A 27,727-nucleotide genomic window follows, 5' to 3' on the forward strand; every position below is an offset into this window, starting at 1 on the left:
GGCTGTCGCCCAACTCCCGTGGGATGCCAAGGAACTGGGAGGTTCGAAGACGGCACAAATCACCAGGACCTATTAGCTAACGTAGGGAGTACACCTGTCTGCCCCTCCGCGGCCACAGGGTCGCAAACCGGAAACCGGAAATGGCGAAGTTCGTGGACGCGCCCAGCCGGCAGCCACCTCCTCCCGCTTGCAGCGACTTCGTCCCGCCTCGACACGCGTGGCCAGCTTTCAGTCTAGACTCATCGAGCGAGGATGTCGCGCTGAGTGGCTTCTCAGGCTCAGGCCCTGAAAAGCCCAGGAACGGGCCCCTACGTGTCCGTAGCGAATGCCAGAGCGGGTGCCTTCACCATCCCAGCAAATCCCAAGCGGCAGTGGGACGGGCGGCTACTCATCGCTCCGCTGGCCAGGCCTAACGAGTCGAACGCGGAACTAGCGAGCAGGCGGAAGCCTCGTTCAGGGCTGTTGCTCAGCAGGCCGGGCCTGGCTTTGGGCCCCGGGCCTCCCAGCCTGGGACTCTGCGCCTGCGCCCGTGCGGCCGCGGCCTGCTCTCCCGGCGCGGCCGCGGTCCCTGCTGCAGCGCGCCGCCTGGGTGGCTGGGCGGTCCATGGGCAGCAGCGAGGGCCACGATGACAGATTACGGCGAGGAGCAGCGCAACGAGCTGGAGGCTCTGGAGTCCATCTACCCCGACTCCTTTACAGGTGACTTCCGCGGCTGCGGGCCGGGAGCGGCCCGGGGGTGGAGTGGGATGGGCCGGAGCCCTCGGCCTCCCGGGCCAGGGATGGAGAAGGAGACAGCGAGGCCGCGTGGCCACTTCGCCCGCTACTCTTCATGTTCTTCTCCCGACGTGTTCAGGCACTTAGGGGTAACTGCACAGCTTTTCCCTTTCTCCGCTTACTCCCTGAAATCTGAAAGTCCAGAAGAGGCTGGCGAGGTCCCTGGAGAGTGTCAGGCCTGGAATTGAGTCGAGTGCACTTTGGTTTCTGTGTAACTTAAGCAACCCGAAATTTAGTGAGAAACACGAAAACAGATACTCCCAAGTGGGCGTAGTTTTTCCAGAGCCGCATTGGTGTCAGTTTTCACATTTTCACCTTTACTCGGGTAGAAGCTGTTTTTCATACGATGGTGTTTTAAAGTTTATGGGATTCAGAGTGCTGTTCTCAAAGTTACCCAGAATCAGTTCTGAGAGTAGTATTGTCCCTGGAGTTTTCTCGTTTTCTTTATATTCTGGTATTCTGCAAATGCCCAGTGAATGATGTGGCACAAATTTTAGCTCCACTGCAGATTCACAGGTTTTTAGGAAGGAATATTAGACATCTAGCCTAGATGTCTCTTGCTACAAGCAAGGCATCTAGGAGGCGCAGGAAAAGTGGCTTGCTTTGCGTCTGGCTAGCAAGTTAGCGGCAGAGCTGGTACTAAGAGTTAGGTCTGAACCCCCTTTCCTGTTCCTTCGCGTTGCAGACATGTGGAACTTGGGATCTAGCTCCAGCTGAGATAAGGGGGAGCAGAAGATTACTTGATAGGTTGGGCTAATGTGAAATACTGAGAGGCTCATTAGGTGCATTTTACAGGGAGAGAATTTGTCTGCATTAAGCCTTGCTTCAGATGATTTTGAAAGTGCAGCAAGACGACCATATCGATACGGCTTTTCTCCCTTTACACTTAGTGTTTGAGAAGCGATCAAGTAAAATTAACATGTGTGACCTAGGTTTGTGGGATTTACATTCCCCGTCCCTTCCTTTGACTGTTGTCCATCACTGATGGTCAGAATTCAGAATGTAAGGGATGTTTAACTCCAATCCCTCTCCCTTTCTTGTTTAGCTTAGTTTTTTTTGTTTTTTTTTTTTTTTTTTAGCTCCACCTACTGCTTGCAACGGTAGCAAATTTTGTTCTGCTTTGCCAACAGGCAGATGTCTCTCAACTACCCCTGTATAGCTCCAGTCCTGTTCATGTTCTCTCTCTCCAGCAGTACAGCTGTGCTGTGAGGATGTTAAGGGGATGAGTGAAGAGGGGTTTGAGAGTGTCATTAACTGGGTGAGTGTGTATGGAGTCTGGCTCCCTTCTCTATCCTTGCTTATATGTCAATGTCTAAATAAAATAGAATGTAGGGTCAGTTGTCAGATATATTCTTAACTGTGACATTTGGTCATTTCTAGTACATTTGGAAATGTGATAGGCACTGTGTAGGCAGAGTTAAGAAAGTATAAAGATGTGCTATTCTTCTATGGACATAAGGTATCCCTTATTAAATACCGTGCATAGAAGCATTTTAAAAAGTGATCCATTTTTAATCCTAAACCAATCTTACGGTTCTTTCAAATTGTACTAAGCTCTGATGCAGTTCAGTGTGTGACATTCTTGTCAGATGCAAAAGCGTTTGAGGAATCTGAGCCAGGGTAATGAAAGACAGTTTACAAATCTTTGATGCCTTTAAGTATTCTGCAGCATCAGCTGAGCCCATCTGTCTCTAATTCCTACCAGCATTCCTATAAACTTTGCAATAAGATGTTTTGATTTGTAGTTCTGCAGAAACTTTCCCTTATTCATGATTGTGTTGTTTATGAAACCTCTCAGGGAAAAGGCAGAGGAATTTGGAGTACAGTGCTTTCATGTTTGATCTTTTGAAATCATGAGGATTTGCAAGGTTCACTGTTTTATAACCTTCTTTTGTGTTGATGATTTCATATTTTCCTACCAGGTTTAAGAAAGAGCTGGCTTGTGTCAGTTTGCCAAGGAACACTAATTGGCAGCTTTCTAATTTCATTTTGAATCACATTTAATGCTAGATTTGGTAAATGCTCAATGCTGTTGATTAAGGAAGTAGATATGCTTTTTTTTTCCCCCACTAGATCGCTTAGTGCTTGACAGAGAAGCCCTTGTTAAGCATGTCATGACCTCCTTGTGGATGCTTAAGAGGCACAATCTCAGCCAGCCTACAATCCTAGCCACATAGACCTAGCCTGGCCCCAGAATTTATTTGCTTGAATATTTGCAAAGAACTTTTGGTCCAGTGTTGCATTTGTTGTGAATTATAACAAATCGTAATACAGTTTCTTCTTTTTGCCTGTTCTGTAGCTTGATTGCACATTGATCCAATCCTCCTAACAACTAGTCTTCCAAAATATAAATGGACTCTTCTGATACCACATTCTCCTTCAGTAGTGCTTCACTTGACAAGGCCCTGCTAAGGTAGTAGAATTTGGTTATTTCCATTTCTGTATCAAAATCTGACTATGGGGAATTTTGTTGAAACACATTGGTTGGCTTCAGGCTAACCAAAAGTCAAGTTCCCTTGAATCTGTTTGGTCTTCAAAAAGGGGTACATAATTCTGTATTTGCTTATGTCAGTACCTCTAATAGTATCCATGAGCACATAACAGTTATAATTGCATCTTAGAGATGGGGCAGTCATCTCTAAAAGTCATCTTTTAAGAGTAGTTTTTCTAAGACAGACGCTCCCTAAGAACCAAAGGGACTTATTTTAATATGGGCTGTCTGGTTCTTTGTGAAAACCTTGATGTCATTTGTGTATCCCTTTAGTGAACCTTTCAGCTACCATCTCCATTATTTCTGTCCTTAATTCTTTCCAGTTTACCATCATCTGTCCCACTGTCACTTAACATTTGTACTGCTCCTCCACTGGTTCCTTCTACTATGTGCAACAGTCTTACTCTTTTTCTCAAAAATATTTTGATCCACTTACAGTAGTGGAAGTTGGTATTCTAGTGAAGGCTAATTTATATCCCAACTTACAGGAATGCACTGAAGTGGAATTATTCCTTCATGAGATCCTAGGTGCTGATGAATCATTCATCTTTGCAATCCAATTAAGTAACTTTCCCATCCCTTCATTAGTCTCCAGACTTGGGAATATCCATCCATCCTTCCTTCCTTCCTTCCTCCCTCCCTCCCTCCTTCCTTCCTTCCATCCTTTGGATTAGGTTCAGCTGTGACAGAAAACCTCAAATAACAGTGGTTTTAAAAAGGTGGAAGTTTTATTGCTCTTGCACATAAAAGATAGTTGTATAGCTCCAGTCCAGGAATTCCTCCGGTACCCAGGCTGCTTCTTAGTTCCCTGTAATTTCTAAGATGTAGTCTCTGCCTCATGGTGAAGATGCTCACATTCCTTTCCAGGCAGTAGGATAGATAAAGGAATGAAGGGGGGGAAAAAAAAAGACCGCAGTTTCTTAAGGAAATTTCTTGGAAGCTGTCAAAGAACTTATTTGCTTCCATCTCATTAGCTGGAACTTTAGTCAGATAGTCACTTGGTGAGACCTAACTGGAAGGGAGGCTGGGAAATGTAGTCTTTATTCTGGGTGGTTAATATGCTCAGTTAAAAATGGTATAACTAGAAGATGAGGTGAGTAGATATTGGGGGATGTTAGTAGCGTTCTCCAATATGTTTTGTTGCTCCTGGATCACATTTTTTTTTTTTTTTTTTTTTTTTTTTTCTGTAATGGCAGCTTCGTGTAGTGGATATTATTAGCTCTGTGTCTTTGGACAAATCATATAACCTCTCCAAGCTTTGGTTTCTTATGTGTTTAATGAGGAGTAATGTATGTGCAAATATTCTATAACTGTTACAACAAATATAAGATGCTCTTTACTAGAAATTTACCATCTTAGTTGCTGATTTTTTTAATGACGTAGCTTCATAATTCCTGGTCTTTTTTCTTTTTTTTTAATGTTTATTTATTTTTGAGAGAGAGAGAGAGAGAGAGAGACAGAGCATCAGTTGGGGGAGGAGCAGAGTGAGAGGGAGACACAGAATCGGAAGCAGGCTCCAGGCTCTTGAGCTGTCAGCACAGAGCCCGACGCAGGGCTCGAACTCACAAACCATGAGATCACGACCGCAGCCAAAGCCAGACACTCAACCGACTGAGCCACCCAGGCGCCCGAACAGTTTTGATTTCCATTTCCTTCAACTGCAGGGGAGCATGTAAATACCATCTTTAGACTGGCCTCAGAAATTCCTCTTTCTGTCCATAAACTTTGTACCCCTGCAGTTCTTCATTCCGGTTCTTTTACTGAACATGCCTCTCATCGTGATTTCTCATGGATTGAGAATTTTTCAGCTTCTTGTCTGTCTTGCCACCTTATTCTATATTTGTCCCAAGGTCAGGCAGTTCAGTGATGTTCTTGCTAGCATGCCCAAGTCCTCATTTACCAAATATTTATTGTATACATTGTTAGAATCTCAGTCTAATGGGAAAAGACATCAGATAAGTAATTTACAACATAGTGTGATGATTCTTTCCTGGAGGAATATATGGCATGCAGCCAGAGCATTAAGAAAAGGGGAGATTCTTGATTGTTTTGGAGAACTGATGGGTGATGAGGAGCTAACAAGTGAATGGAACTGGGGGACGGGGCACAGCATGTGCAGAAGCAGGACTCTGTGAAAGCAAATGCATTCAAAGCAAGAGTGGCTTTGTATTACTAGAACATAAATAAGAAGTGAGAGTCATGGAAAGTGAGAGCTGTCGGGTAAGCAGAGGCCAGATTACAGAGGGCCTTGTTAGGGATTTAGATCTGATCTTGTAGGGCCAGTGGGGTCCATCACCCATTTCCTCCTGACAGAGCTACACAGACACATAGGGTACACTTTGTAGACACTGCCATGCTAGGCCTGGATCTCAATAGTTGGAGTGGCTTCACAAATAAAATAGACTTACCTTGAGTTTGTCTTGACCTCTCATGGTTGCTGCTTTTCTTTTTCTTTCTAGCACTTATTCCTCTTGTGTTTCTCAAATTTAGGATTCCTTACAAAGCTGGTGTTGGCCCTGTTTCTCTATTTTCTCTCTGGTGATCTCATTTAGTCTAATGGCTTTAGCTATCACCTCTGTGTGTTTGACCCCAAATTAAATTCAAACTCAACTCTCTAGCTCCATTTGCCAATTTCTGATTGCATATTGCATACTCACTGTCTCCAGTTGAAAGTTCCCTGTGTCATTTAAATATATCACCTCTGATTTTTCCTTTGTATTTTTTGTTTTTATTAGTGGCACTACCCTCCTCTGACTGCAAATTTGGAATGTCATTTATCACCGTCTTAGAGTCCTCCCTGTTTCCTGCTATTCCCATGGCTGCTGACCTAGTTCTGAACCTCATTAACCTTGCTGGGATGATTTTAATAGCTCTCTACTTTCATCCTGCCTCTAGTCTTGTTTCTGTCCTTCCAATTTATGCTCTGTTGCTAGACTTATCTTCCTACATTTAGAAGTACAATTCTTTTTTTTTTTTTTTTTGCATTGGCTCAAACAAGGTAGAAGTTTATTTCACACTCATGTGACAGACCTCCTAGGTTGGGTAGCATCTGCTGCAGGTTTTACTTCAGGGACCTTCACCAGTTGGGCAGCTCTCTCATCTACAACATGAACCTAGAAGTACAATTCTGACCATACTGCTGCTGCAAGAAAAATTGTTATTGTCCACAATGAAACTTTCAACTGTATTTTTTTTAGTATATGTGCTGCCGAAGCGAGCACATCAACTGTATTTTTAACTAGTTTTCACCACGTATACGTTCACCAAATGGAATAATTTCTTGTTCCATATGTATTCCTTAAGCTTTGCCTCATTATGCCCTTGCTGCTGTGTTACTGTTGCCTACATTTTTCTCCATCTTTACTTACCAGTATGCCTTAATTCACAGCCTAGCTCAAATGACTTCTTTGGAATTTCTCAGCTGAAAAAAATATTTTCTTTTTACATGACACTCACTATTGTCTATTCAATTCTTCCAGTTGCTAGCTGAATAACCTTGGGCAGATTATTTAAAGGCTCTTTTATCTCAGTTTCCACATCTATACAATTGGGATGATGCTATATTTAATTGGCTGTAAGACGTTTTTATGTTTTAACATCTCTGAAATATGAATTTTGTCTTATAATCAATTACATATTGTAGTTTAATTGGCAGATCTTTTTTTTTTAGTACATAAAGTAGGGTGCATCTCATACTTGGTAGCATCTTAAATTTGGTGAAATACGGTAACATTATAGAATCATGGTCTTGGTGTAAGAATTAAAGGATCTTTATGTAAATGCGTAGTATAACAGGCACAAAGTAATGCTTAATAAATGTTAGCTGTTGTTACTAGGAAACCCTTAAATTATAGCCTAATAGAGTCCTAAAAATGGTAATAAGTTGGGATATCATTGGGTTGAACCCTTATTTCTATAGTTGTTATGTTTACATTTTATGACATGTAAATGCTAAAGTTGGTCATGGGAAGAAATAGGAATGAAATATATCTAATATGTTTTGCACACATTTGTCAAAAAAAAAAGTAGGGTCAATCCTATTATTAAAGCTTTATATTATAATTAACTTTCAGGGACTTTTTAGCATGGCCTGGACTATTCGAGGCCTATTAAAATAAATTTGAGTCCAGAAGGGCGCCTGGGTGGCTCAGTCGGTTGAATGTCCGACTTCGGCTCTGGTCACGATCTCACAGATTGTGAGTTTGAGCCCCGCATCGGACTCTGTGCTGACAGCCCAGAGCCTGGAGCCTGCTTCGGATTCTGTGTCTCCCTCGCTCTCTGCCCCTAACCCACTCACATTCTGTCTCTGTCTCTCTCAAAAATAAGTAAACATTAAAAAAAAAAATTTGAGTCCAGAGAGGCTTATCTTCTTGACAAATGCTATTATAGTAATCTTAGGTGTTCATCAGTGCTTCAAGTACAGTACTTTTAAACTTCAATTAAAATGAAGGCATATGTCTTGAAAGCTTTATTGATCATGAATAATTAGGAAGGCTTCAGAAGTTCTTGAGTAGGAAAAGCTGAGTAGTTTCCTTGGTGACTTCTTCAGAGATCTCCTTGGCCTTTCATTTCAGAAAGAGTTTGTTGAGCTGCTACCAGCCTTGACAGGGGCCAGTGCTTCTCAGGGCTGGAGTGAGGCACAGGCTTTTCTCAGGGGCTCAGCAGCAATCACAGGTGGCCTGGATTTTTCTTGTTTACTCTTCTAATGTTTCTGAATATAAATTTAATTTGATTTTGCTTTTCAACTTTCATTCCATTGGTTTAGCGCTGTTGTTTAGCCGGAATTTATTGAATTTCTGGATCTGCCAGGCACTGATCTAGGAGCTCTCATAGTATAGTATTCTAGTGGGGGAAGAGATGTAAACAGATACTGTAGTATCAAGTAGGCATCAGGCTATAAAATGGTATATAACACTTCCTTATTTATATAAATGTTGATTTGCATGTCTTGACTTGCTTAACAAATTGTAAACAATTTGATGTTGGATTCATGGCTCATTTTGTAATTCGGTGAAAGATGGTAGAGACTCAATAATTGGTGAATGAATAAAGTTTGGTTCTAGGGATGATGGGGAAGAAAGAGGTAGAAAACACAAACTTTAACAAATTAATATTTACTGTTTGTCATGGAGATTCTGAATTATATCTTAGAGTATATAAGTTTAAAAATTAGTGATAATACTGAATATCAGTGGGTAGTTTCTGATGAAAACATCAAACTTTTTTTGTCATTCCATTTTGGAAGTTTTTAGAATACAATTTTCTATGTATAGATGGAAATTTTGAAGTAAAAGGTAAACTACTTACTTTAATTGGTTTGATAAAACTCCAAGAGTGTATCTACTATAGGTATTTTTTTTTTTTCCAAATTAAAGGTAACCCTAGGTTTAAATAGAAAATTTATGAGTGTTTTATCATTTGAATGTTCTGTTTAGTCTGTATTTGTGGAAGTGGAATTACAGACTGGGGTGTTTCCAGAACCTGGTAGTGATATTTTGCTAATAAATAAAAACATTTGCCTTAGGAAGCATCTTAATAACTTAATCTCTGTGTATATTTTCTTACAGTATTATCAGAAAATCCACCCAGTTTCACCATTACTGTGACATCTGAGGCTGGAGAAAATGATGAAAGTAAGTCCAACCAAAAATACTTGTGGTTTTCCTAAGTCACTCTCAGGAATGTAGTCCTGGATTATATGTAGTCAGGATTATAGCCCTAAACAAGACTTCGAATGCACACATATTTCAGTGATTATGTGGTATTCCATTGAGCGACTTATTTTTCTATGATTGTTTCTCCTCTTTGGGCATTTAGATTGCTTATTGGACATTTGCTGTTATAAAATAGACTGAATAAATATCTCTCTTCATGTTTTTCTCTCTCTTTTTAGGATGGGTGTTGTACTGATGTTTAAATGTGTATATACATTGTGCTCGCTTCGGCAGCACATATACTAAATGTGTATATACATAAAGCCAGATAAAAGCCAACTGTAGAACTAAGACAAAGCAGCTATAAAACCAATAAATTAAAATTAAATAGATTGATTTAAACGTGGCAGATGTTGGGGGAGCATCTGAAGTTCATTTCCACTTTTAGTGCAGTTCAGTTAATATTGGAATTTGGTAAAAACTTCATGTAAGTTGGTGTTAACCCCAAGGATTTTTTTTTTTAACATTAAGTTAGTCAGTTAAAATTCTACCACTTCCATGAACAGTCAGTAATTTTAATGGTATCATTTGATACAACTACAATGATACCACTCAAATAGTGGTATCATTTGATAACTCTAAATCTGTCTTGTACAATTGAAAATGAGATTAGCACCGAGATATTACTAAAGTCTGAATTAAAAGGATGTTGGATATAGTCATTTACTTATATATGTATTTATATATATGGGTTTTATGTATAGAATCTCAAATACGACATGAGTATCCTTTTATGTTTTGTTTGAAATGTAAATAAATACATAGAAGATACTTTAACCTATCTTTTTAAAAATGCTTCTAAGGTGGGGTGCCTGGGTGGCTGTCAGTTGGGTCTCCGACTCTTGATTTCGGCTCAGGTCATGATTTCGCGGATGTGGGATCAAGCCCCATGTCGGACTCTGCTCTGGGCATGGAGCCTGCTTGAGATTCTCTCTCTGTCTCTCTCTCTGCCTCTCCCCTACCTCTAAATAAATGAACATTAAAAAAATACTTCTATGATACTTTAAATATCCCCAAAAGGAAACAGTGATCTCTTTCTGATGGTGGGATTATTATTGATTTTATTTTTCCCTTAATGTATTTCTAAATTTTCTATAATGAATATCTATTACATCATATAGTAAAATCAATAAATATTTTAAAAAGTTCTTATTCTAACAATAAAATTAGAAATATGGTAATTAAAAAAAAGAGAAAATGCCAAAAGACACCGTATCCTTACTGACCTGATAACGGTGTTTCTTATATCCATTGACTCATAAAATTCTTTTTTGACATCATACACAAAAATTAAAAGAAAATCTCAAACCTGCATATTTTAAGGTTTTTCTTTTTCCCTTTCATGGAGAGGAATCTGGATTTGAGTTAAAATTATCAAAATTAGGTTTTAATAATCAAAATGTGAGTTGTGGCGTATCTGGGTGGCTCAGATGGTTGGGTGTCCGACTTCAGCTCCGGTCATGATCTCACGGTTCATGAGTTTGAGCCCCACGTTGGGCTGTGTGCTGACAGCTCAGAGCCTGGAGCCTGCTTCAGATTCTGTGTCTCCCTCTGTCTCTGCCCCTCTGCCACTTGTGCTCTGCCTCTCTCTCTCTCAAAAATAAATAAACTTAAAAAAAAAATTAAAATGTAAGTTATAAGAAAGGCAAAGTATAGACAAAGGATCATTGTGATTAATAAGTTTTAACACAGAATGTTAAGCACTGCTGCTTAGTTGCAAATTGCCTGGTGGAATTGAGAATTCACCAGACTGGGCTGTAGAGAGATACGTTGCACTGATGTGCCTGTGAGAATCTCACTCCTATACAAGTATCAGATGTATGCATGACACAGGTGAAAAGAAGTGACAATGTATAGATGAGTCAGGTTATAAGTGTCTCAGACAACCTGTCAAACCATCCAGTTCAAAACCATGTCATCTAGCAGCAACCACTTAACAATGCCCTGCTAACATTGTGCAGATAGAAATAAAGACTCCAGGGCTAACACCAGATCTTCTGCCCTGGGAACTGGCTCTGATAGGGCCTGACAATGAGCCCAAGTTAGTACTTCTTCTTTTTTTCTGTTTGTTTTCGTTTTGTTTTAGATTCAAGTTAGTTAACATACAGTGTAGTGTTGGTTTCAGGAGTAGAATTTAGTGATTCGTCACTTACATATAACACCCAGTGCTCATCCCAACAGGTGCCCTCCTTAATGCCTATCACCCATTTAGCCCATCCCCCCCACCCACCTCCTCTCTATCAACCCCCAGTTTGTTATCTATATTTAAGAGTCTCTGATTGTTTGTCTCCCTCTCTGTTTTTATCTTATTTTTCCTTCCCTTCCACTATGTTCATCTATTTTTCTTAAATTCTACATATGAGTGAAATCATATGAGATTTGTCTTTCTCTGACTTATTTTGCTTAGCATAATATACTCTCGTTCCATCCACGTTGTTAGGTAGTACTTTTTCTGTGTGTTATATTCTGTGCCTTTTGTTTGTCTTAAGGAGGATTTATTTATTTATTTATTTATTTATTTATTTATTTAATATTTATTTTTGAGAGAGGGAGAGAGAGACAGAGTGTGAGTTGGAGTTGGGTGCAGAGAGAAAGGGAAACAGAGAATCCAAAGCAGGCTTCAGGCTCTGAGCTGTCAGCACAAAGCCCAACGCGGGGCTTGAACTCACAAACCACACGATCATGATCTGAGCCGAAGTTAGATGCTCAGTCGACTGAACCACCCAGGAGCCCCAAGGAGGATTTCAAAAAGAGAGGCTTTTATTCATTCTCTTTCTTAGACATGCAATATGGTAAAATACTCGTAAGTAATAAATGTATTTCATGTGTTAGAGGTGATTTTTTTTTATTCCCATGATTTATTTTCACTTATCTTTGTGGTATATGTTATTTATCCTAGATTATCTGTCTGATTTCATAGTAGCCTTGTTTTTCTTTGCAGGAAAATCTATTGTGCTACTTTTCATTGACACATTGTAAATTAATGATTGATTCAACAAAGATGGTGACTTCTCTGCACTTTACATTGTAAGATATTCATTTTCAAACTCTTATGTCTTTAGCTGTCCAGACTACCCTCAAGTTTACATACAGTGAAAAATACCCAGATGAAGCCCCTCTTTATGAAATATTCTCCCAGGAAAATCTAGAAGATAATGATGTCTCAGACATTTTAAAACTATTAGCATTACAGGTAAGGAAATAAGTTTTGTAATAGCATTTTTTTTAACTGGCATTAAAGAGTATACATTAATTTTAAGAGTTAGAAAATGCTATTAAATATGTATAACCAGTACACTGAACAGGGAGAATTTGTGATGTATCTGTTTCTCTCTCTCTGTCTCTCTCTCTCTCTCTGTCTCTCTCTCTCTCTCTCTCTCTCTATATATATATATATACATATATATATATATTCATACATATATATATATTCACAAACATTTTTAGTTTTTGTGTCTCATTATACATTTAAAATTTGAGTAAGAAAAGTTGTGCCTATATCCTGGTTTGAAACCCAGTCAGCCTCATGACTTATAAAGTATATTTTTAAATGTTTCTTTATTTTTGAGGCAGAGAGCAAGTGAATGCATGTGGGGGGGAGGGGCAGAGAGAGAGGGGGACAGAGGATCTGAAAACTGGCTCTGCACTGACAGCAGTGAGCCTTATGTGGGCTCGAACTCACAAACCAAGAAACCATGACCTGAGCTGAAGTGGGACGTTTAACTGACTGAGCCACCCAGGTGTCCCCTCATGACTTTTAGTTAATAAAATATCTAATAGGTACTTTAAGTTTAAATGCAGTTTTGATGTGGTTCTCAGAATTTCCAGTCCCATGTGTGGTTAAAAATTCTGACTTTAAAAAAAACTAAAATTCCCAACGCCTCTGACCTGTTGCAGGCTAGTTGCTTGTAATCTGGGGTGAGGACTGGTGGTTGTTTTGTTTTGTTTTCTTCTTATCTTTCCTTCTCCCCAAGCTTACAAGCAGCAACAAGGATTTATGATCCCTCTGAGGTGGGGGGTGGGGGGCGCGGGTGTATGGAAGAAAAAATGGGTACTGGAAAGTTCTTGGCTAGTTCTATGGTGGGATAGGCTACCTGCAGTCTGGTTTTAACCAGTATTTAAAGCTCTCTCTTGCTTGGGTCAAGAGTTTTCATGGGTTCTTCAAAGTAGGAAGTAGGGAGGACACGTAAAATCTTAACTCCACCATGTTATAAACAGAAGTCCTAGTACTGTTTGTTTCTTCTAACAAGAGTTGACAGAAGCCCTGTCTATACCTTAAATGTGACTGCTATATTTCAAGGACTGTTTGCCCTCTGAATGCTGATATTTGAAAAATATCTGGAGCTATTAGAGAATGAAGAGTAAAAGAAGATATATTAAACATGAATTTATGCTTATCCTGGGCTGTGTTCACTCTGCCACTCAGTATGAAATTATACTAATTCTAATATTTGGCTTAAAATGCTTCATTTTAAGACATTGCAGAGAACCTGGGATATATGCTTGCTTATATTCAGTCATATACTAATGTAAGTTATTTGATCTGAGTGATTGCTTTCTGTGTGTTTTATATTTTTATACTCCAGCTCCTTCCTTTCAGAAAAGTTTTGATCTCTTTCTCCTACTTAGCTGAGATCAGATGTATTGAGGGAATATTTGTACTTTTTCTCTCAAAATAGTATTGATTTTTAGTTATCAAAATAATAAATTCATATTATTAAAGCTCCAGAAAATACAGAAACTCATGAAGAAGAAAATTAAAAATACTCTTCATCTTCCCAGTGAGGTAGAACTACCTATTAACATTTTGGTGTGATATAGTTCCAGACTTTTTTTCTTATGCTTCTATTCATAATACCCCTCTTCTACCCCAATTTAAATCATTCTATACATAATGTATCATAATATCCTTTTTTTCACATAACAATATATGTGGGTATCTTTCCATTTAAGTAAACATGTATATGAATCATTTTTGATAACCGCATAGAATTTCACTATATGTGTAATTACACACATCTTTTTTGAAACAACTTAATTACTTCTCATTTTTGCCTGATTTAATATTTAAGTCTTTGAACATTCTTTTTAAAAAATTTTTTGTTGTTGTTAATTTTTTTTAATGTTTATTTATCTTTGAGAGAGAGAGAGAGGAGAGCATGAGTGAGGGAGGGGAAGATAGAAAGGGAAACACAGAATTTGAAGCAGGCTCCAGGCTCCGAGCTGTTAGTAAAGTGCCTGACGTGGGGCTTGAACCCACGAGCTTTGAGATCATGACCTGACTTAAGTCGGATGCTTAACTGACTGAGCCACCCAGGCACCCCTTAAATTTTTTTTTTAACATTTATTCATTTTTTGAGAGACAGAGACAGAGCGTGAGTGGGGAGGGACAGAGAGAGAGGGAGCCACAGAATCCAAAGTAGACTCTAGGCTCTGAGCTGTCACCACAGAGCCCGACATGGGGCTTGAACTCACAAACCGTGAGATCATGACTTGAGCCAAAGTCGGACACTTAACCGACTGAGCCACCCAGGTGCTTAAATCCTTAGAGCAGAGTCTCCATTGAGTCCTTAGTGCCTGGCACATAGTAGACACTTAGATATTTTTTGAATAGATGAAAAGAGTATATTATTGATGAGTATACTAGCTCAGTGTTTTCTATAAGTAAGATTACTGGATTAAAGGTTATGCCTACTTAATTTTATACACACTGCCAAATTGACCTTCAAAATGATTGTACCATGTTATGATCTCATTGTAGCCCTTGAGGTATCTGCCTCCATCTGCTAACATTAGATTTTTTCATTTGGAAAGAAAAAATGATGACAAGATGGAAGATAGTGTAGAATCATAATTTGAAATTCTTTAGTTAGTAGTGATAGGGAAATCTGTTGTGTGACTTCTAGTTTTCTAGTTCCATGAATGATTCTTTTTTTGCTTTTCTTTTTTTTTTTTAATGTTTATTTTTGAGAGAGAGAGCATGAATGGGAGAGGGGCGGGGGTGGGGGGGGAACAGAGGGTCTGAAGTAGGCTCTGTGCTGACAGCTGTGAACCCCATGCAAGACTTGAACTCACGAACTGTGGCATCATGACCTGAGCTAAAGTCGGACGCTCAACCAACTGAGCCACCCACATGCCCCTTTTTTTTTGCTTTTCTATTGGAATACTTAGGTTGTTAAAAAAGAGATCCTACTGGGATTTGTTTTTGAAATGTATTAAGCATTAGATTAAGTGACTTAAGGCAAACACAGTCTTCCCTATAATAGATTTTATGTTCTGGTGAGGAATGTGGACTAGCACATTGGAAATTATTATTCTGTGTGAAAAGTGCTGTGATGGGTGAAGTATAAGATTGTAAGAGTGGACATAGGCTTGAGGCACTGGAGAAGCTTTCAAGAGGAAGAGTTTGCCAGGCAATAAAGAGTAGAGTTTTAAGGTAGAGGAGCAAGCTTGTTAAGTGTCATGTAAGTGAGAGAGAAGAGCTCATTATTTCCTTCCAGAACTTCAGTCATACTAAATTTCTTGAGCTTAGAAATTTGGGGTTATTGATACTATATGATGGAACTAAAGCGATTAATTCCCTAAGGGTCTTTTGAACTATTTTAAAACTATGGTCTTGCTGCCAGTGGGTTTGGGAAACTATTGAGGGGTTTTAACGAAGAGACTGACAAGATCACTTTTGGGTGTGTACTGAGTGGCCAGAGAAGTTGATGTCAGGGGTGACAAGACCACAGGTTTTAAGAAAACCTGTTAGGATTTTCTTGTAATATTCGAAGTTGAAGTTGATGGTGTCCTGGGTTAGGGTAATAACCGTGCTGATCGAGAACAGTAGGCAGGCTTAAATGATATTTAAGAATAGATTAGAGGTGGTGATAGAATTTATGATGTGACGTGAGTGTTCATGCCGGGTGGATGGTTGGTTCTCTGAGTTAGAGAACCCAAACAGGTTTTTTGGAGAAGATGATGGTTTCAGTGTTGACATGCCTTTGGGATGTCATATTGCTGTCCACTGGGTAGTTTTAATATGGATTTGGTCTTTGGGAGAGAGGTTTGTTTAGTGTCAGGTTTAGGATAGTTAGCATGGACAGACACACCGTAAGAAAAGCTCCAGGGAAGAGAAGCTGGCTTGAAGCCTTGTATTCACAGAGGGCCCAGGAGATGAAATACCTACTCAGATGCTGCTGAGTCCAGCCTGTCAAAGGAATGTTTGGAAATCTCTTCTGCTTCTAGGATTAAGGTTCTGGCTTGTATATTTTGGATTTTTTTTTTTTTTTTGCATGTGTGTTTTGTTTCTGTGGATAAGCAAGGTATCTTGTTTTATTTTATTCTGCTTTGAAATGACCACCTTCCGGATAGCTTTTGAATTGCAGTTGACCCTTGAACAACACAGAGGGTTAGGGTCACTGACACAGTCGAAAATCTGCATGTAACTTAGGACTCCCCCAAAACTATTAACAGACAGGAAGCTTTAACTATAACATAAATAGTCAATTAATGCATATTTTGTATGACATATGTACTACATGCATACTATATTCTTACAATAAGCTATAGAAAATTTTATTAAGAAAGTTATAAGGAAGACAAAATACATTTACAGTACTATACTGTATTTATTGAAAACAAAAATTGCATGTAAGTGGACCCATGCGATTCAAACCTGTATTGTTTAAGGGCAACTATAGACCCCTTTCATGAGTTGGAGAGCCTTTATATTTGATTTTAAGCCATGTCAAACTGAAGAAAAAAAAGGTAGGTAAAGATAAATCACAAAAGTACCTACATTCTTTATTATTGTATATTAGAAAATCACTTTGGCCTCAAAGTTCAGTTTATTCCCATAGCTCTTAAAGTACCTCAAAAGATCTAAAATCATGAAAATATGCTAGAAAACTCATATTACTAGCTGCTGTAGGAAAATGTTTTCTGAATTCCACCTACATTTATGATTATTTAACAGTTTTAGGTTGTAGCAAATTACATATCTTTTAAAATTTAATATATAATTATTCATCTACATGTATATCTGTGCTCACTTCTTAAATGATCATTTATCCAAGTGTCTGGACTTATGGTGCAACTGAATTAGTAATCATATTATAAATGTATGGGATTTAGTGATAACAATGAAATATTTTTCATTTTTTAATTTTTTTAATTTTTCTGAAAAGCATGTTTCTCACTACAACCTTTGTTTTGTTTCTTTTGGTTACATAGGCAGAAGAAAATCTTGGTATGGTGATGATCTTTACTTTAGTGACAGCTGTGCAAGAAAAATTAAATGAAATAGTAGATCAGATAAAAACTAGAAGAGAAGAAGAAAAGAAACAAAAAGAAAAAGAAGCGGAGGAAGCTGAAAAGGTATATTATAAAGCTGGATTTTCTTTCATTATTCTTTTAATCTGTTTTTTTTGTTTTGTTTTGTTTTGTTTTGTTTTGGTTAGTCGGTGGGTTTGGTTTTGTTTTTGTTTTTGGAAATTTCAGTACATGTTTTGGCAATCACAAAATAAAAGTAAATTTTATTTAGGCTTTGCTAAGTAAAATGTTAGAAGTCCCTCACTGCATTGGTTACATAGCATGAGTAATTAATTAATAATCAGTTATTAAAGGTTAGTAGAGCTCATGCAGGTAAAATTGAGAACTGTACATTATTTTTTATAAGTTACAATTCTGTTATAAATTATAAATGTCTCATCTGGCCGCATGTCTTTTTTATTTTCTAAGCAATTATTTCATGGCACTCCTGTTACAATTGAGAATTTCTTAAGTTGGAAGGCCAAGTTTGATGCAGAACTCTTGGAAATTAAAAAGAAACGAATGAAAGAAGAAGAGCAAGCAGGAAAAAATAAATTAAGTGGTATGAGACTCCCTCCCCCAGACTTTCCCTCCAGTTATCTAATTCTTACACAGCAAGATGATCACATAGACAAATTTCTTTAAGAAAAGAATGTACTTAGGGATCTAGGACAAAAAGAAAGCATTCTGTCTGCATGATGATATTTCTTTGTTTATAATTATAATTAATTTTTATGGCTTATCTTTGATCTAAATATTACAATGGATAGATCATGAGATACAGCTGCTATATGACCTTCAGAATCTGACAGGCATTAGGAGTGGTAGAGTCCAATGCATTTGTTTTTCTAGGACTCTAAAGCAGACTGGGTTTTCACTTCTTCCATTTTAATGCAAATACATATCACATGCTTCTTAGCTACTTACTGAGTTGATACATTTATTAGAAGTTACAAAAATAAGTTTTCAGACTTGTTTTCTTGGATTATTATACTTTTTAAAGGGTTTGGGAAGATGGAGGAAAATTTGGAAACATGGGAAACTATGGAACATAGAGGAAAGGCATGTTTAAATTAAACATACTTATTTCTTTTAGGGAAACAGCTATTTGAAACAGACCATAATCTTGACACATCTGATATCCAGTTTTTGGAGGATGGTAAGATAATACTAAAATTCCATGTGTGTGTAATCCACTATTTTTAATATTAAACCATGAAAATCAAAGTTCTAACTTAGTGTAAAATTTTTCTCCAAAGACTATAGTCAAATACATTTTGAAGAATAAATTGTAATGTTTTATCAATTTATACACTAACCTATAGCAATGTATTTTTTAAAGTTTTCTGGTAAGTTAAACAACATCAAAGATAGCCGTAAATAGCTATGGTTACATTCACCTCTAATAACTAGTAAACCAGGCCTCTGTAACACCTGATTTACTCAAATTTCTAGTATCAGAAATCTGTGGAAACTGTATTTCATGGTCATGGGACTTTATAAAAACCTCAAATCTGAAACTCCTCATGCCTTCTAACCAAAAATCTTAAATTTCGTACAATTCTTACTATCTGGAACATTTAGTTCCTTGTGCTTTCCTTCTTCTTTTTATCTTAGACTTTACTCCTTTTCATTTTTCTGTCCATCCGTTATTCATCCATACACAGATATTTATTGCACCCCTAGTATAAGCTAAGCATTGTCCTGGCTGCTGAGGATATAGCAATATCGACAAATTTCCCTGCCCTCCTAGAGCTTATGACCTTTGTGTGTTTCTTAAATTGGGCTCAATACACAGTCACACTTCTGATAGCATCCTAGAGTTCTTCACTTCATTAGCCTTCTTCGTGCCTGTCTTGCCAGTTGGGTACTACAGCTTCTGGTCTTTCAACCTTGTTCCTGGACTAGCTCCTGGAAAAGGTTAAGAAGCAATGTTGAGGTACCCCTGGGGTGGCTCAGTCAGGTAAACATCTGACTTCGGGTCGGATCATGATCTCAGGTCATGATCTCATGGTTTGTGAGTTCCAGCTCCACAGTGGACTCCATGCTGACAGTCTGGAGCCTGCTTGGGATTCTATCTCTGTCCCTCCCCTATTCGTACTTTCTCTCTCTCTCTCTCAAAAAATAAATAAACTTCTAAAAAAATAAAAAAAAATTTTGTTGTGGCCTCCCTGCTAAATCATGTTTCTTTTTATTTTATTTATTTTTAATTTAAATCCAAGTTCGTTAACATACAGTATCATAATAATTTCAGGAGTAGAATTTAGTGATTCATCACTTGCATATAACACCCAGTGCTCATCGCAACAAGTGTCCTCCGTATTGTCCCTCACCCCTTTAGCCCTTCCCCCCACTCAACGCCCCTTCAGAAACCCTCAGTTCTCTGTATCTAAGAGTCTCTTATGGTTTGTCTCACTCTCTGTTTTTATATTATTTTTGCTTCCCTGTGTTCATCTGTTTTGTATCTTAAATTCTACATATGAGTGAAATCATACAATATTTGTCTTTCTCTGACTGACTTATTTTGCTTAGCATAATACAGTCTAGTACCATCTACATTGTTGCAAATGGCAAGATTTCATTCTTTTTGATCACCAAGTAATATTCCAGTGTGTGTGTGTGTGTGTGTGTGTGTGTGCGCCACATCTTCTTTATCCATTCATCAGTTGATGGACAGTTGGGTTCTTTGCATACTTGGGCTGTTGTTGATTATACTGCTGTAAACATGTGCCTTTTCGAAACACCACTCCTGTATCCTTTGGATAAATACCTAGTAGTACAATTGCTGGGTCGTAGGGTAGTTCTATTTTTAATTTTTTGAGGAACCTCCATACTGTTTTTCAGAGTGGCTGCACCAGTTTGCATTCCCACCAGCAGTGCAAAAGAGTTCCTCTTCCTTGGCATCCTTGCCAAGATCTGTTGCCTGAGTTGTTAATTTTAGCCATTCTGACAGCCGTGAGGTGATATCTTGTGGTTTTGATTTGTATTTTCCTGATGATGAGTGATGTTGAGCATCTTTTCATGAGCATCTTTTCATCTTTTCATGTGTCTGTTAGCCATCTGGATGTCTTCTTTGGAAAAAGTGTTCATGTCTTTTGCCTGTTTCTTCACTGGATTATTTGTTTTTTGGGTGTTGAGTTTGATCAGTTCTTTATAGATTTTGGATACTAACCCTTTACCTGCTTTGTCATTTGCAAATATCTTCTCCCATTCCATCAATTGCCTTTTAGTTTTGCTGATGGTTTCCTTTACTGTGCAGAAGCTTTTTATCTTGATGAGGTCCCAATAGTTCATTTTTGCTTTTGTTTCCCTTCCCTCTGGAGACGTGTAAGTTGCTGTGGCCAAGGTCAAAGAGGTTGTTGCCTGCTTTCTTCTTTACATTTTGATGGCTTCCTGTCTTACATTTAGATCTTTCATCCATTTTGAGTTTATTTTTGTGTATAGTGTAAGAAAGTGGTCCTGGTTCATTCTTCTGCATGTCGCTGTCCAGTTTTCCCAACACCATTTGCTGAAGAGACTGTCTTTTTTTCCATTGGGTATTCTTTCCTGCTTTGTCAAAGATTAGTTGGCCATATGTTTGTGGGTCCATTTCTGGGTTCTCTATTCTATTCCATTGATCCATGTGTCTATTTTTGTGTTAGTACCATACTGTCTTGGTGATTACAGTTTTGTAATACATCTTGAAGTCTGGAATTGTGATGCTTCCAACTTTGGTTTTCTTTTTCAGCATTACTTTGGGGTCTTTTTCTGGTTCCATACAAATTTAAGGATTGTTTGTTCTAGCTCTGTGAAGAATGCTGGTGTTATTTTGATAGGATTGTATTGAATATGTAGATTATTTGGGTAGTAGCAACATTTTAACAATATTCTTCCAATCCATGAGCATGGAATGTTTTTTCCATCTCTTTGTGTCTTCAATTTCTTTCATAAGCTTTCTATAGTTTTCAATGTATAGATTTTTCATCTCTTTGGTTAGGTTTATTCCTAGGTATTTGATGCTTTTTGGTGCAATTGTAAATGAGATTGATTCCTTGATTTCTCTTTCTGCTGCTTCATTATTGGTGTATAGAAATGCAACCAATTTCTGTACATTGATTTTATATCCTGTGACTTGGCTGAATTCATGTGTCAGTTCTAGCATTTTTTTTTTTTTTTTGTGAAGTCTTGGGTTTTCCACATAGAGTATCATGTTGTCTATAAAGAGTGAAAGTTTGACTTCCTCCTTGCCAATCTGGATGCCTTTTATTTCTTTGTGTTGACCGATTGCTGAGGCTAGGACTTCCAACACTATGTTGAATAACAGTGGTGAGAGTGGACATCCTTGTCGTGTTCCTGACCTTAGCGTGAAAGCTCGTGGTTTTTCCCTGTTGAGGATGATATTAGCGGTGGGTCTTTTTCTATATGGCTTTTGTGATCTTAAGGTATGATCCTTCTATCCCTATTTTATTGAGGGTTTTTATCAAGAAAGGATGCTGTATTTTGTTGAATGCTTTTTCAGCATCTCTTGAGAGGATCATGTGGTTTTTATACTTTCTTTTATTAATGTGATGTATCATATTGATTGATTTATAGATATTGATATGTCTGCATCCCAGGAATAAATCTCACGTGATCGTGGTGAATAATTCTTTTAATGTATTATTGGGTGCAGTTGGCTAGTATATTGTTGAGAATTTTTGCATCCGTGTTCATCAGGGAAATTGGTCTGTGGTTCTCTTTTGTAGTGGGGTCTTTGGTTTTGGAATCAAGGTAATGGTGGACTTGTGGAGTGAGTTTGGAAGTTTTCCTTCCATTTCTATGTTTTGGGACAGCTTCAAAAGAATAGGTATTAACTCTTCTTTAAATGTTTGGTAAAATTCCCTAGAAAGCCATCTGGCCCTGGACTCTTGTTTGTTGGGAGATTTTTGATTACTAATTCTATTTCATTACTGGTTATGGGTCTGTTCAAATTTTCTATTTCTTCCTGTTTCAGTTTTGGTAGTTTATATGTTTCTAGGAAATTGTCCATTTCTTCCAGATTGCCCAATTTGTTGGCATATAAATTGCTCATGATAGTCTCTTGTCTATATTTATGCAGTGTTGGTTGTAATCGCTTCTCTTTCATTCTTCATTTTATTTATTTGGGTCCTTTCCTTTTTCTTTTGATCACTCTGGCTACGGGCATATTAATTTTGTTAATTCTTTCAAAGAACCAGCTCCAGGTTTCATTGATCCGTTATACTGTTTTTTTGATTTCGATATCATTGATTTCTGCTCTAACATATATGTGTTAAGTCCCTGGCTGCTATTTCTTCCTGTTCTTTCTTTTGGGGTGAATTCCTTTGTTTTGTCATTTTGGAGGAAGAAGAAAAATTAATAAAATAAAAAAATTAAAACAAGAAAAAACAAAGGAAGTTAGATCCGAGGTGTGTTTTGGTCTGCTTGTTGAAAGAGGCTTGATAGAATAGGGACAAAAGGGAAAGAAAAAAAAAGTTAGAAATTTAAAAATGAAAAATAATTTGTGTAATAAAATAGAATAAAATAAGATAAAATGAAACATAATAAAAATTTAAATTTAAAAAATTAAAAAAAATTTAAATTTAAAAAAATTTTAAAAATTAAAAAAAATAAAAACAAAGTAAAATAAATTTTTCTCTTTCCGCATCTAAGAGAAAGAAAAGTAAGAAAAAAGAGAACTATTTAAGTAAAAACAGAAACAAAACGAACAAATAAATTATAACCATCCAACAATGAAACGCTAATGAAACTCTAACCAGCCAACAATGAAACTTGTGCTTTTCTAGGGGATGTGCTTGGAGGGCATTTGGCGGGGCTTGATGTAATGGCTCCGTTCTCCGCTAGGTGGTGCTGCTTAGGTTACTGGGGTGGATCTGCGTGGGTGCTCCTGGGAAGTGGAATTGGCTTCAGCCAGCTCACTAGTCTCTGGCGCGGGAACTTTGCATTCTCACCGACCTGCCATCAAAAACTCCTCCTGTATCTCAGGCCTCCGTCCACTTCCTGCCTCTACCCTGGCTGTTTGCCTGCCAGGTGGCAGGCACTTCCCTCCAGAGTTTTATCTCAGATTAGACTGTGTTTCAAAACCGCACGCTTGAGAGACTCCTGTGGCTTGGACCTGCACTAACTCTGGAGGAGGGTCTCACTGAGCAATGGCTGGGTGCCTGCTTACCCCCAGAAGATGTTCGTGCGATTGCACGGCTGCAGAGGTTCAGAGATTAAGGCAAATGCAACACGCAGCTAGGGCCAGTTTTCACTGCAGTCTGGTGTCTTTGTCCAGTATCAGTGACTGTGACTGCTCTCCAGGGTCTGCTGGGATCTTTTGCTTATGGGGAGGCGATATGGCTGCTACCAAATGTTCTCCAAGCAGGAGAAACACTTCTCCCTGTGTGGGACACAGGCCCCTCAGACTGTGCTGCCTGCTCCTGGGGATTCGCCCTGCTTCCTCACCAGAACAATGCCAGGCACGGAGCTCTGGAACTTGAGATTCTGCGCTGCACTGTTAACAGAATCCTGGTGATATTGACACCCTCTCCTTTCTCCCCATCAAGGGTTTAGGTGAACAGATTTCTTATTCAGTCCCCTGCGAGTATTTTCACTCTTTTTCTCTCTAGCTACTTTCGGGGGAGTGCTTTTCTTGCACAATCCTGATGTGCTGCACTCACCCCCTTTCTTTTTCTCTTCTCTCTCTGCGAAAATAGCTCCCTACCTTGCGTGGCTTTTCTCTCCCCCTGTTCACCTCTCCTGTACCACATACCTGCCGATTTCTGTGGGTTACTTTCTGCAGATTGTTGCATTAATCCTCAGATAAATTTCCTAGGTGTTCAAAATGATTTGGTGCTGATCTAGCTGTGTTTCAAGGACTGAGACAAGCTCAGGGTCTTCATGCTGCTCTGCTGTCTTAACCCTTCCACCCTAAATCATAGTTTTTAACCTGAGCTGGACCCTTAGGACACTCAGCATTTTGTTTTGTGTATTTATTGCATTCTGGTTCCAAGATATTTGTTAGTCTCAAACAAACAACTCCCCCCCACCCCCCAAACAAACAAACAGACCCAGCAAGGATATCCTCATCTATCCCCCTCGCATGTTACTAGCTTGTTTTTCTCCTCTGTTATTGAGAAATTCTGGAACCAAAAAGCTGTGTGTGTCTCAGTCTCTCTTACACTTTAGAAGTTTTACTGTCTTCACTCATTCTTGACTCCTTACTGTGTCTAACAGACCAAGTATCTCTTCATATCCAATCACTCACCAAAAGCTGTTTCCTCCTGATGTGGAGGTTTTATCATTTTTTACCTGGGTGTGTGTTGTGGTTTCTTACATTGTCTCCCTGCTTCAGTGTCTTTCTCTTTTACTGCCTTTAGTCACTGCCCGAGCTGACATTCCTAAAACTGATGTGTAATCATGATACTTCTCTCCTTAAAATCCTTTGAGGATTCTCTGTTGCTTAGAGGAAAAGGTTGACCTATACAATCCTTCTGTTTGGCCTTCATTTATGATATCTCTAGATATTTTTCCTCAAGAATCTTTTGTTCTGGTTAGAAGTATTCAAAGTCTTATTTTTCTTTCTGCCTTTGCATATACTTCTACCTATAGTTGCTTTATCTGGTCCCTTTTCTTCTTAGTGAGTTCAAATTTATTGTAAAGATATTTCAGATGTCATCTGTTCTGGGAAGCCTTCCCTGCCTCTCCCCGAGAGAGTGAGTTATTCTTTGGCCTGTACTTAACAAAAGTAGATTTTCTTAAAAAAAATTTTTTTTTAACATTTATTCATTTTTGAGAGACAGAGAGCATGAGTGGGGGAAGGGCAGAGAGAGAGAGAGAGAGGGAGGGAGGGAGACACAGAATCCGAAGCAGGCTCCAGGCTCTGAGCTGTCAGCACAGAGCCCAGCATGGGGCTGAAACCCACGGACCGTGAGATCATGACCTGAGCTGAAGTTGGACGCTTAACAGAATGAGCCACCCAGGCACCCCTACAAAAGTGTATTTTATTACTCAGTTGCTCATAGGCATGAAACAAGACTCAATGTCAGTGGACTAGAGTCTCATAGGAAAGGAAGATGAAGAATTTTTGGTGATTTAAGTACTGTAATATCTGACCTTTATGTACTTCAAACTGAAAAGTAAAGATGTTTAATGCAAGGCCTATGTATTGCTTCCTGTAGGACTCAGACATTTGGAATTTGAGAAAGGCATACTATTAGTTATAATGGGAACTGAGTGAGAGTGAAGATCAAGTTATACCTATCAATTAAATAGCAAGTAGAGTTGAGTTTGGTGATGTATGTATCTGCCACTGTTGGAAGAGATAAACTGGTACAGGCACCATTGTCAGTAATAATCAACCTTGTAAATCCAAGACATATCATCATCTCCAACTTATAAAATGCCACATCATAAATAACTCATTCTAGGAAGGCTTTTTTTATAATGGGGTTTTTTAGAATTTGAACTGGAAGCAGGAAGTTGTTTTTAAAATGTGTCTCTTCTGAGGCGCCTGAGTAGCTCAGTCAGTTATGTCCGCCTCTTGATTTTGGCTCAGGTCATGATCTCATGGATTGTGAGATTGAGCCCCGCATCGGGCTCTGCGCTGACCATGCGGAGCCAGCTTAGGGTTCTTTCTCTCCCTCTCTCTCTGCCCCTCCTCCGCTCATGCGCATGCTTTTGCTGTCTCTCTCTAAATAAATAAACATTTAAAAAAAGGGGGTGCCTGAGTGGCTCAGTCTGTTAAGCGTTCGGCTTCGGCTCAGGTCATGATCTCGTTCGTGGTCCATGAGTTAGATCCCCGCATCAGGCTCTGTGTTGACAGCTCAGAGGCTGGAGCCTGCTTCGGATTCTGTGTTTCACTCTCTGCCCCTCCCCCGCTCGCACTCTGTTTCTCTCAAAAATAAATAAACATTAAAAAAAAATTAAAACTGTGTCTCTGCTGCTTAGATCATTGTAACTATGATTTGCAGTAGTAGTTTCAGATTTCATCACTGGCATCTCACTGGCACGTTTAGAAGTTTTCTATCGCCAGTGCGTTACATCTTTTACTCCTGAGCATAGGACTGAAGGTGAAATGTTTTGTCTTTTACAGCTGGAAACAATGTGGAGGTAGATGAATCTCTGTTCCAGGAAATGGATGACTTGGAGCTAGAGGATGATGAGGATGATCCGGACTACAATCCTGCTGACCCAGAGAGCGATTTGACTGACTAATGGACTATCCGCATCCGCAGAGAGGCGTGACTGCCACAGCATCTGTGGCTGTGCTGAGGTGTTGATTTTTCTTTCTTTTTTTCTAAGAAAAAATAATTCTCAGGAGAATATTCTTCTGATAGCTTTCATCATTGAACTTAATAAACTGACCTTAAAATTTCAAATATAAAATGTTGAGTCCCTCTTATTGTTAGGAGTAAGGTCATATATATATAAAATCATGTAGCGTTAGAGATCCAGCCTATAACACTAAGACTAGAAGACAGTCTGCTACTGTGTACAGGTGTGGGCTCATATACAAGGAGTTGTAATAACTTGGAATTTTTATGTGGGAGACAGTGATGGCTTTTGGATTCTAAGTGTTGTCATTAATATAAAATGTCAGAGAACAGAGGTGAAGAGAACATTAAGCCTTCTGAATTCTAGCCTTTGGGCATGATATATTTAAGTCTTTGCAAAACCAGAAACCTGAATATAGTCAGAATGACAAAGGCCTTTAGTCTTATGGTAGTGTTTGAATCAGAATCCTTTGTGGTTATTCCAAGGTGTGCACTTGTAGGCCCTCCGCAGGTGAGGTTATTAAACACTGACCTTAATCTGAATTTTAAAACAGTGAAATCTCATGCCGGTGACACAGGTGATTCTGTTGCATACTCCTTATTCAGAACCGTAGTCCTGTAGTTGTGAAATAGATACATTATGATGTTCCTCCACTCTTCGGATTTAACCAGTCTGGAAAGGTCTGGATTTTGGGGGTTGTACAGTGTCTGCAAGAGAACACGCATCCACATTCATGTACTTGTGAGACCTTCTTCATCATAGCTTGGAATGATTGATTTGGGGACCCCAGGTAGGAGAGCCAGGCTTCATGCAGGTTATCTAGGCACTGCAACTTTGGAAAATTGAATCTTAATCCTAATAGGGAATTACTTGTGCTATTACAAATAGCTGCCTCCTTTCAAAAATACACATATTACACATCCACAGATAAGCAGTATCAATCCCATGTTTATTTTTGGATTTAGGTTTATGGTTAAAATCAAATTATTTAAGACAAAATTGAGGAATATGATACTATCATTGAGGAATGTAATACTTTTTCACCAGCTTTGGTTCTGACCAATAGAAGGGAATACCAGTAGTGTTTGTCATTTCTCTACAGAGAGAAGTCCAAAAATTTGTGTTGTGTGAGAATTTACTTTTTCTAAGAAGAGATCCTTTCTGAAGCTGATCAGTAGATGCATTAAGAACTTGAGAG

The 27,727-nt window shown here is 38.6% G+C and overlaps 1 protein-coding gene across 6 annotated transcripts; it reads left to right on the forward strand.

Moving 5' to 3' along the window:
* Positions 1–26,640, forward strand: RWDD1 (RWD domain containing 1). Of its 6 annotated transcripts, XM_058735055.1 has the most exons (9): positions 13–699; positions 1,905–2,032; positions 3,074–3,187; positions 8,833–8,898; positions 12,042–12,172; positions 17,197–17,340; positions 17,704–17,836; positions 18,371–18,433; positions 26,348–26,640. In XM_058735055.1, the coding sequence occupies exons 6-9, from the start codon at positions 17,215–17,217 to the stop codon at positions 26,467–26,469; spliced, it is 444 nt and encodes a 147-aa protein (XP_058591038.1). In that variant the 5' UTR covers positions 13–699; positions 1,905–2,032; positions 3,074–3,187; positions 8,833–8,898; positions 12,042–12,172; positions 17,197–17,214; the 3' UTR covers positions 26,470–26,640. The 6 variants fall into 6 exon arrangements, with proteins under 6 accessions (XP_058591035.1, XP_058591037.1, XP_058591036.1 ...); XM_058735052.1 differs by lacking the exon at positions 12,042–12,172 and having other exon boundaries at positions 1–699; XM_058735056.1 differs by lacking the exon at positions 3,074–3,187.
* The last annotated feature ends 1,087 nt before the right edge of the window (positions 26,641–27,727 follow it).

This window comes from Neofelis nebulosa, chromosome 6 (assembly GCF_028018385.1).
Source record: "Neofelis nebulosa isolate mNeoNeb1 chromosome 6, mNeoNeb1.pri, whole genome shotgun sequence".
NCBI classification, from domain to species: domain Eukaryota; kingdom Metazoa; phylum Chordata; class Mammalia; order Carnivora; family Felidae; genus Neofelis; species Neofelis nebulosa.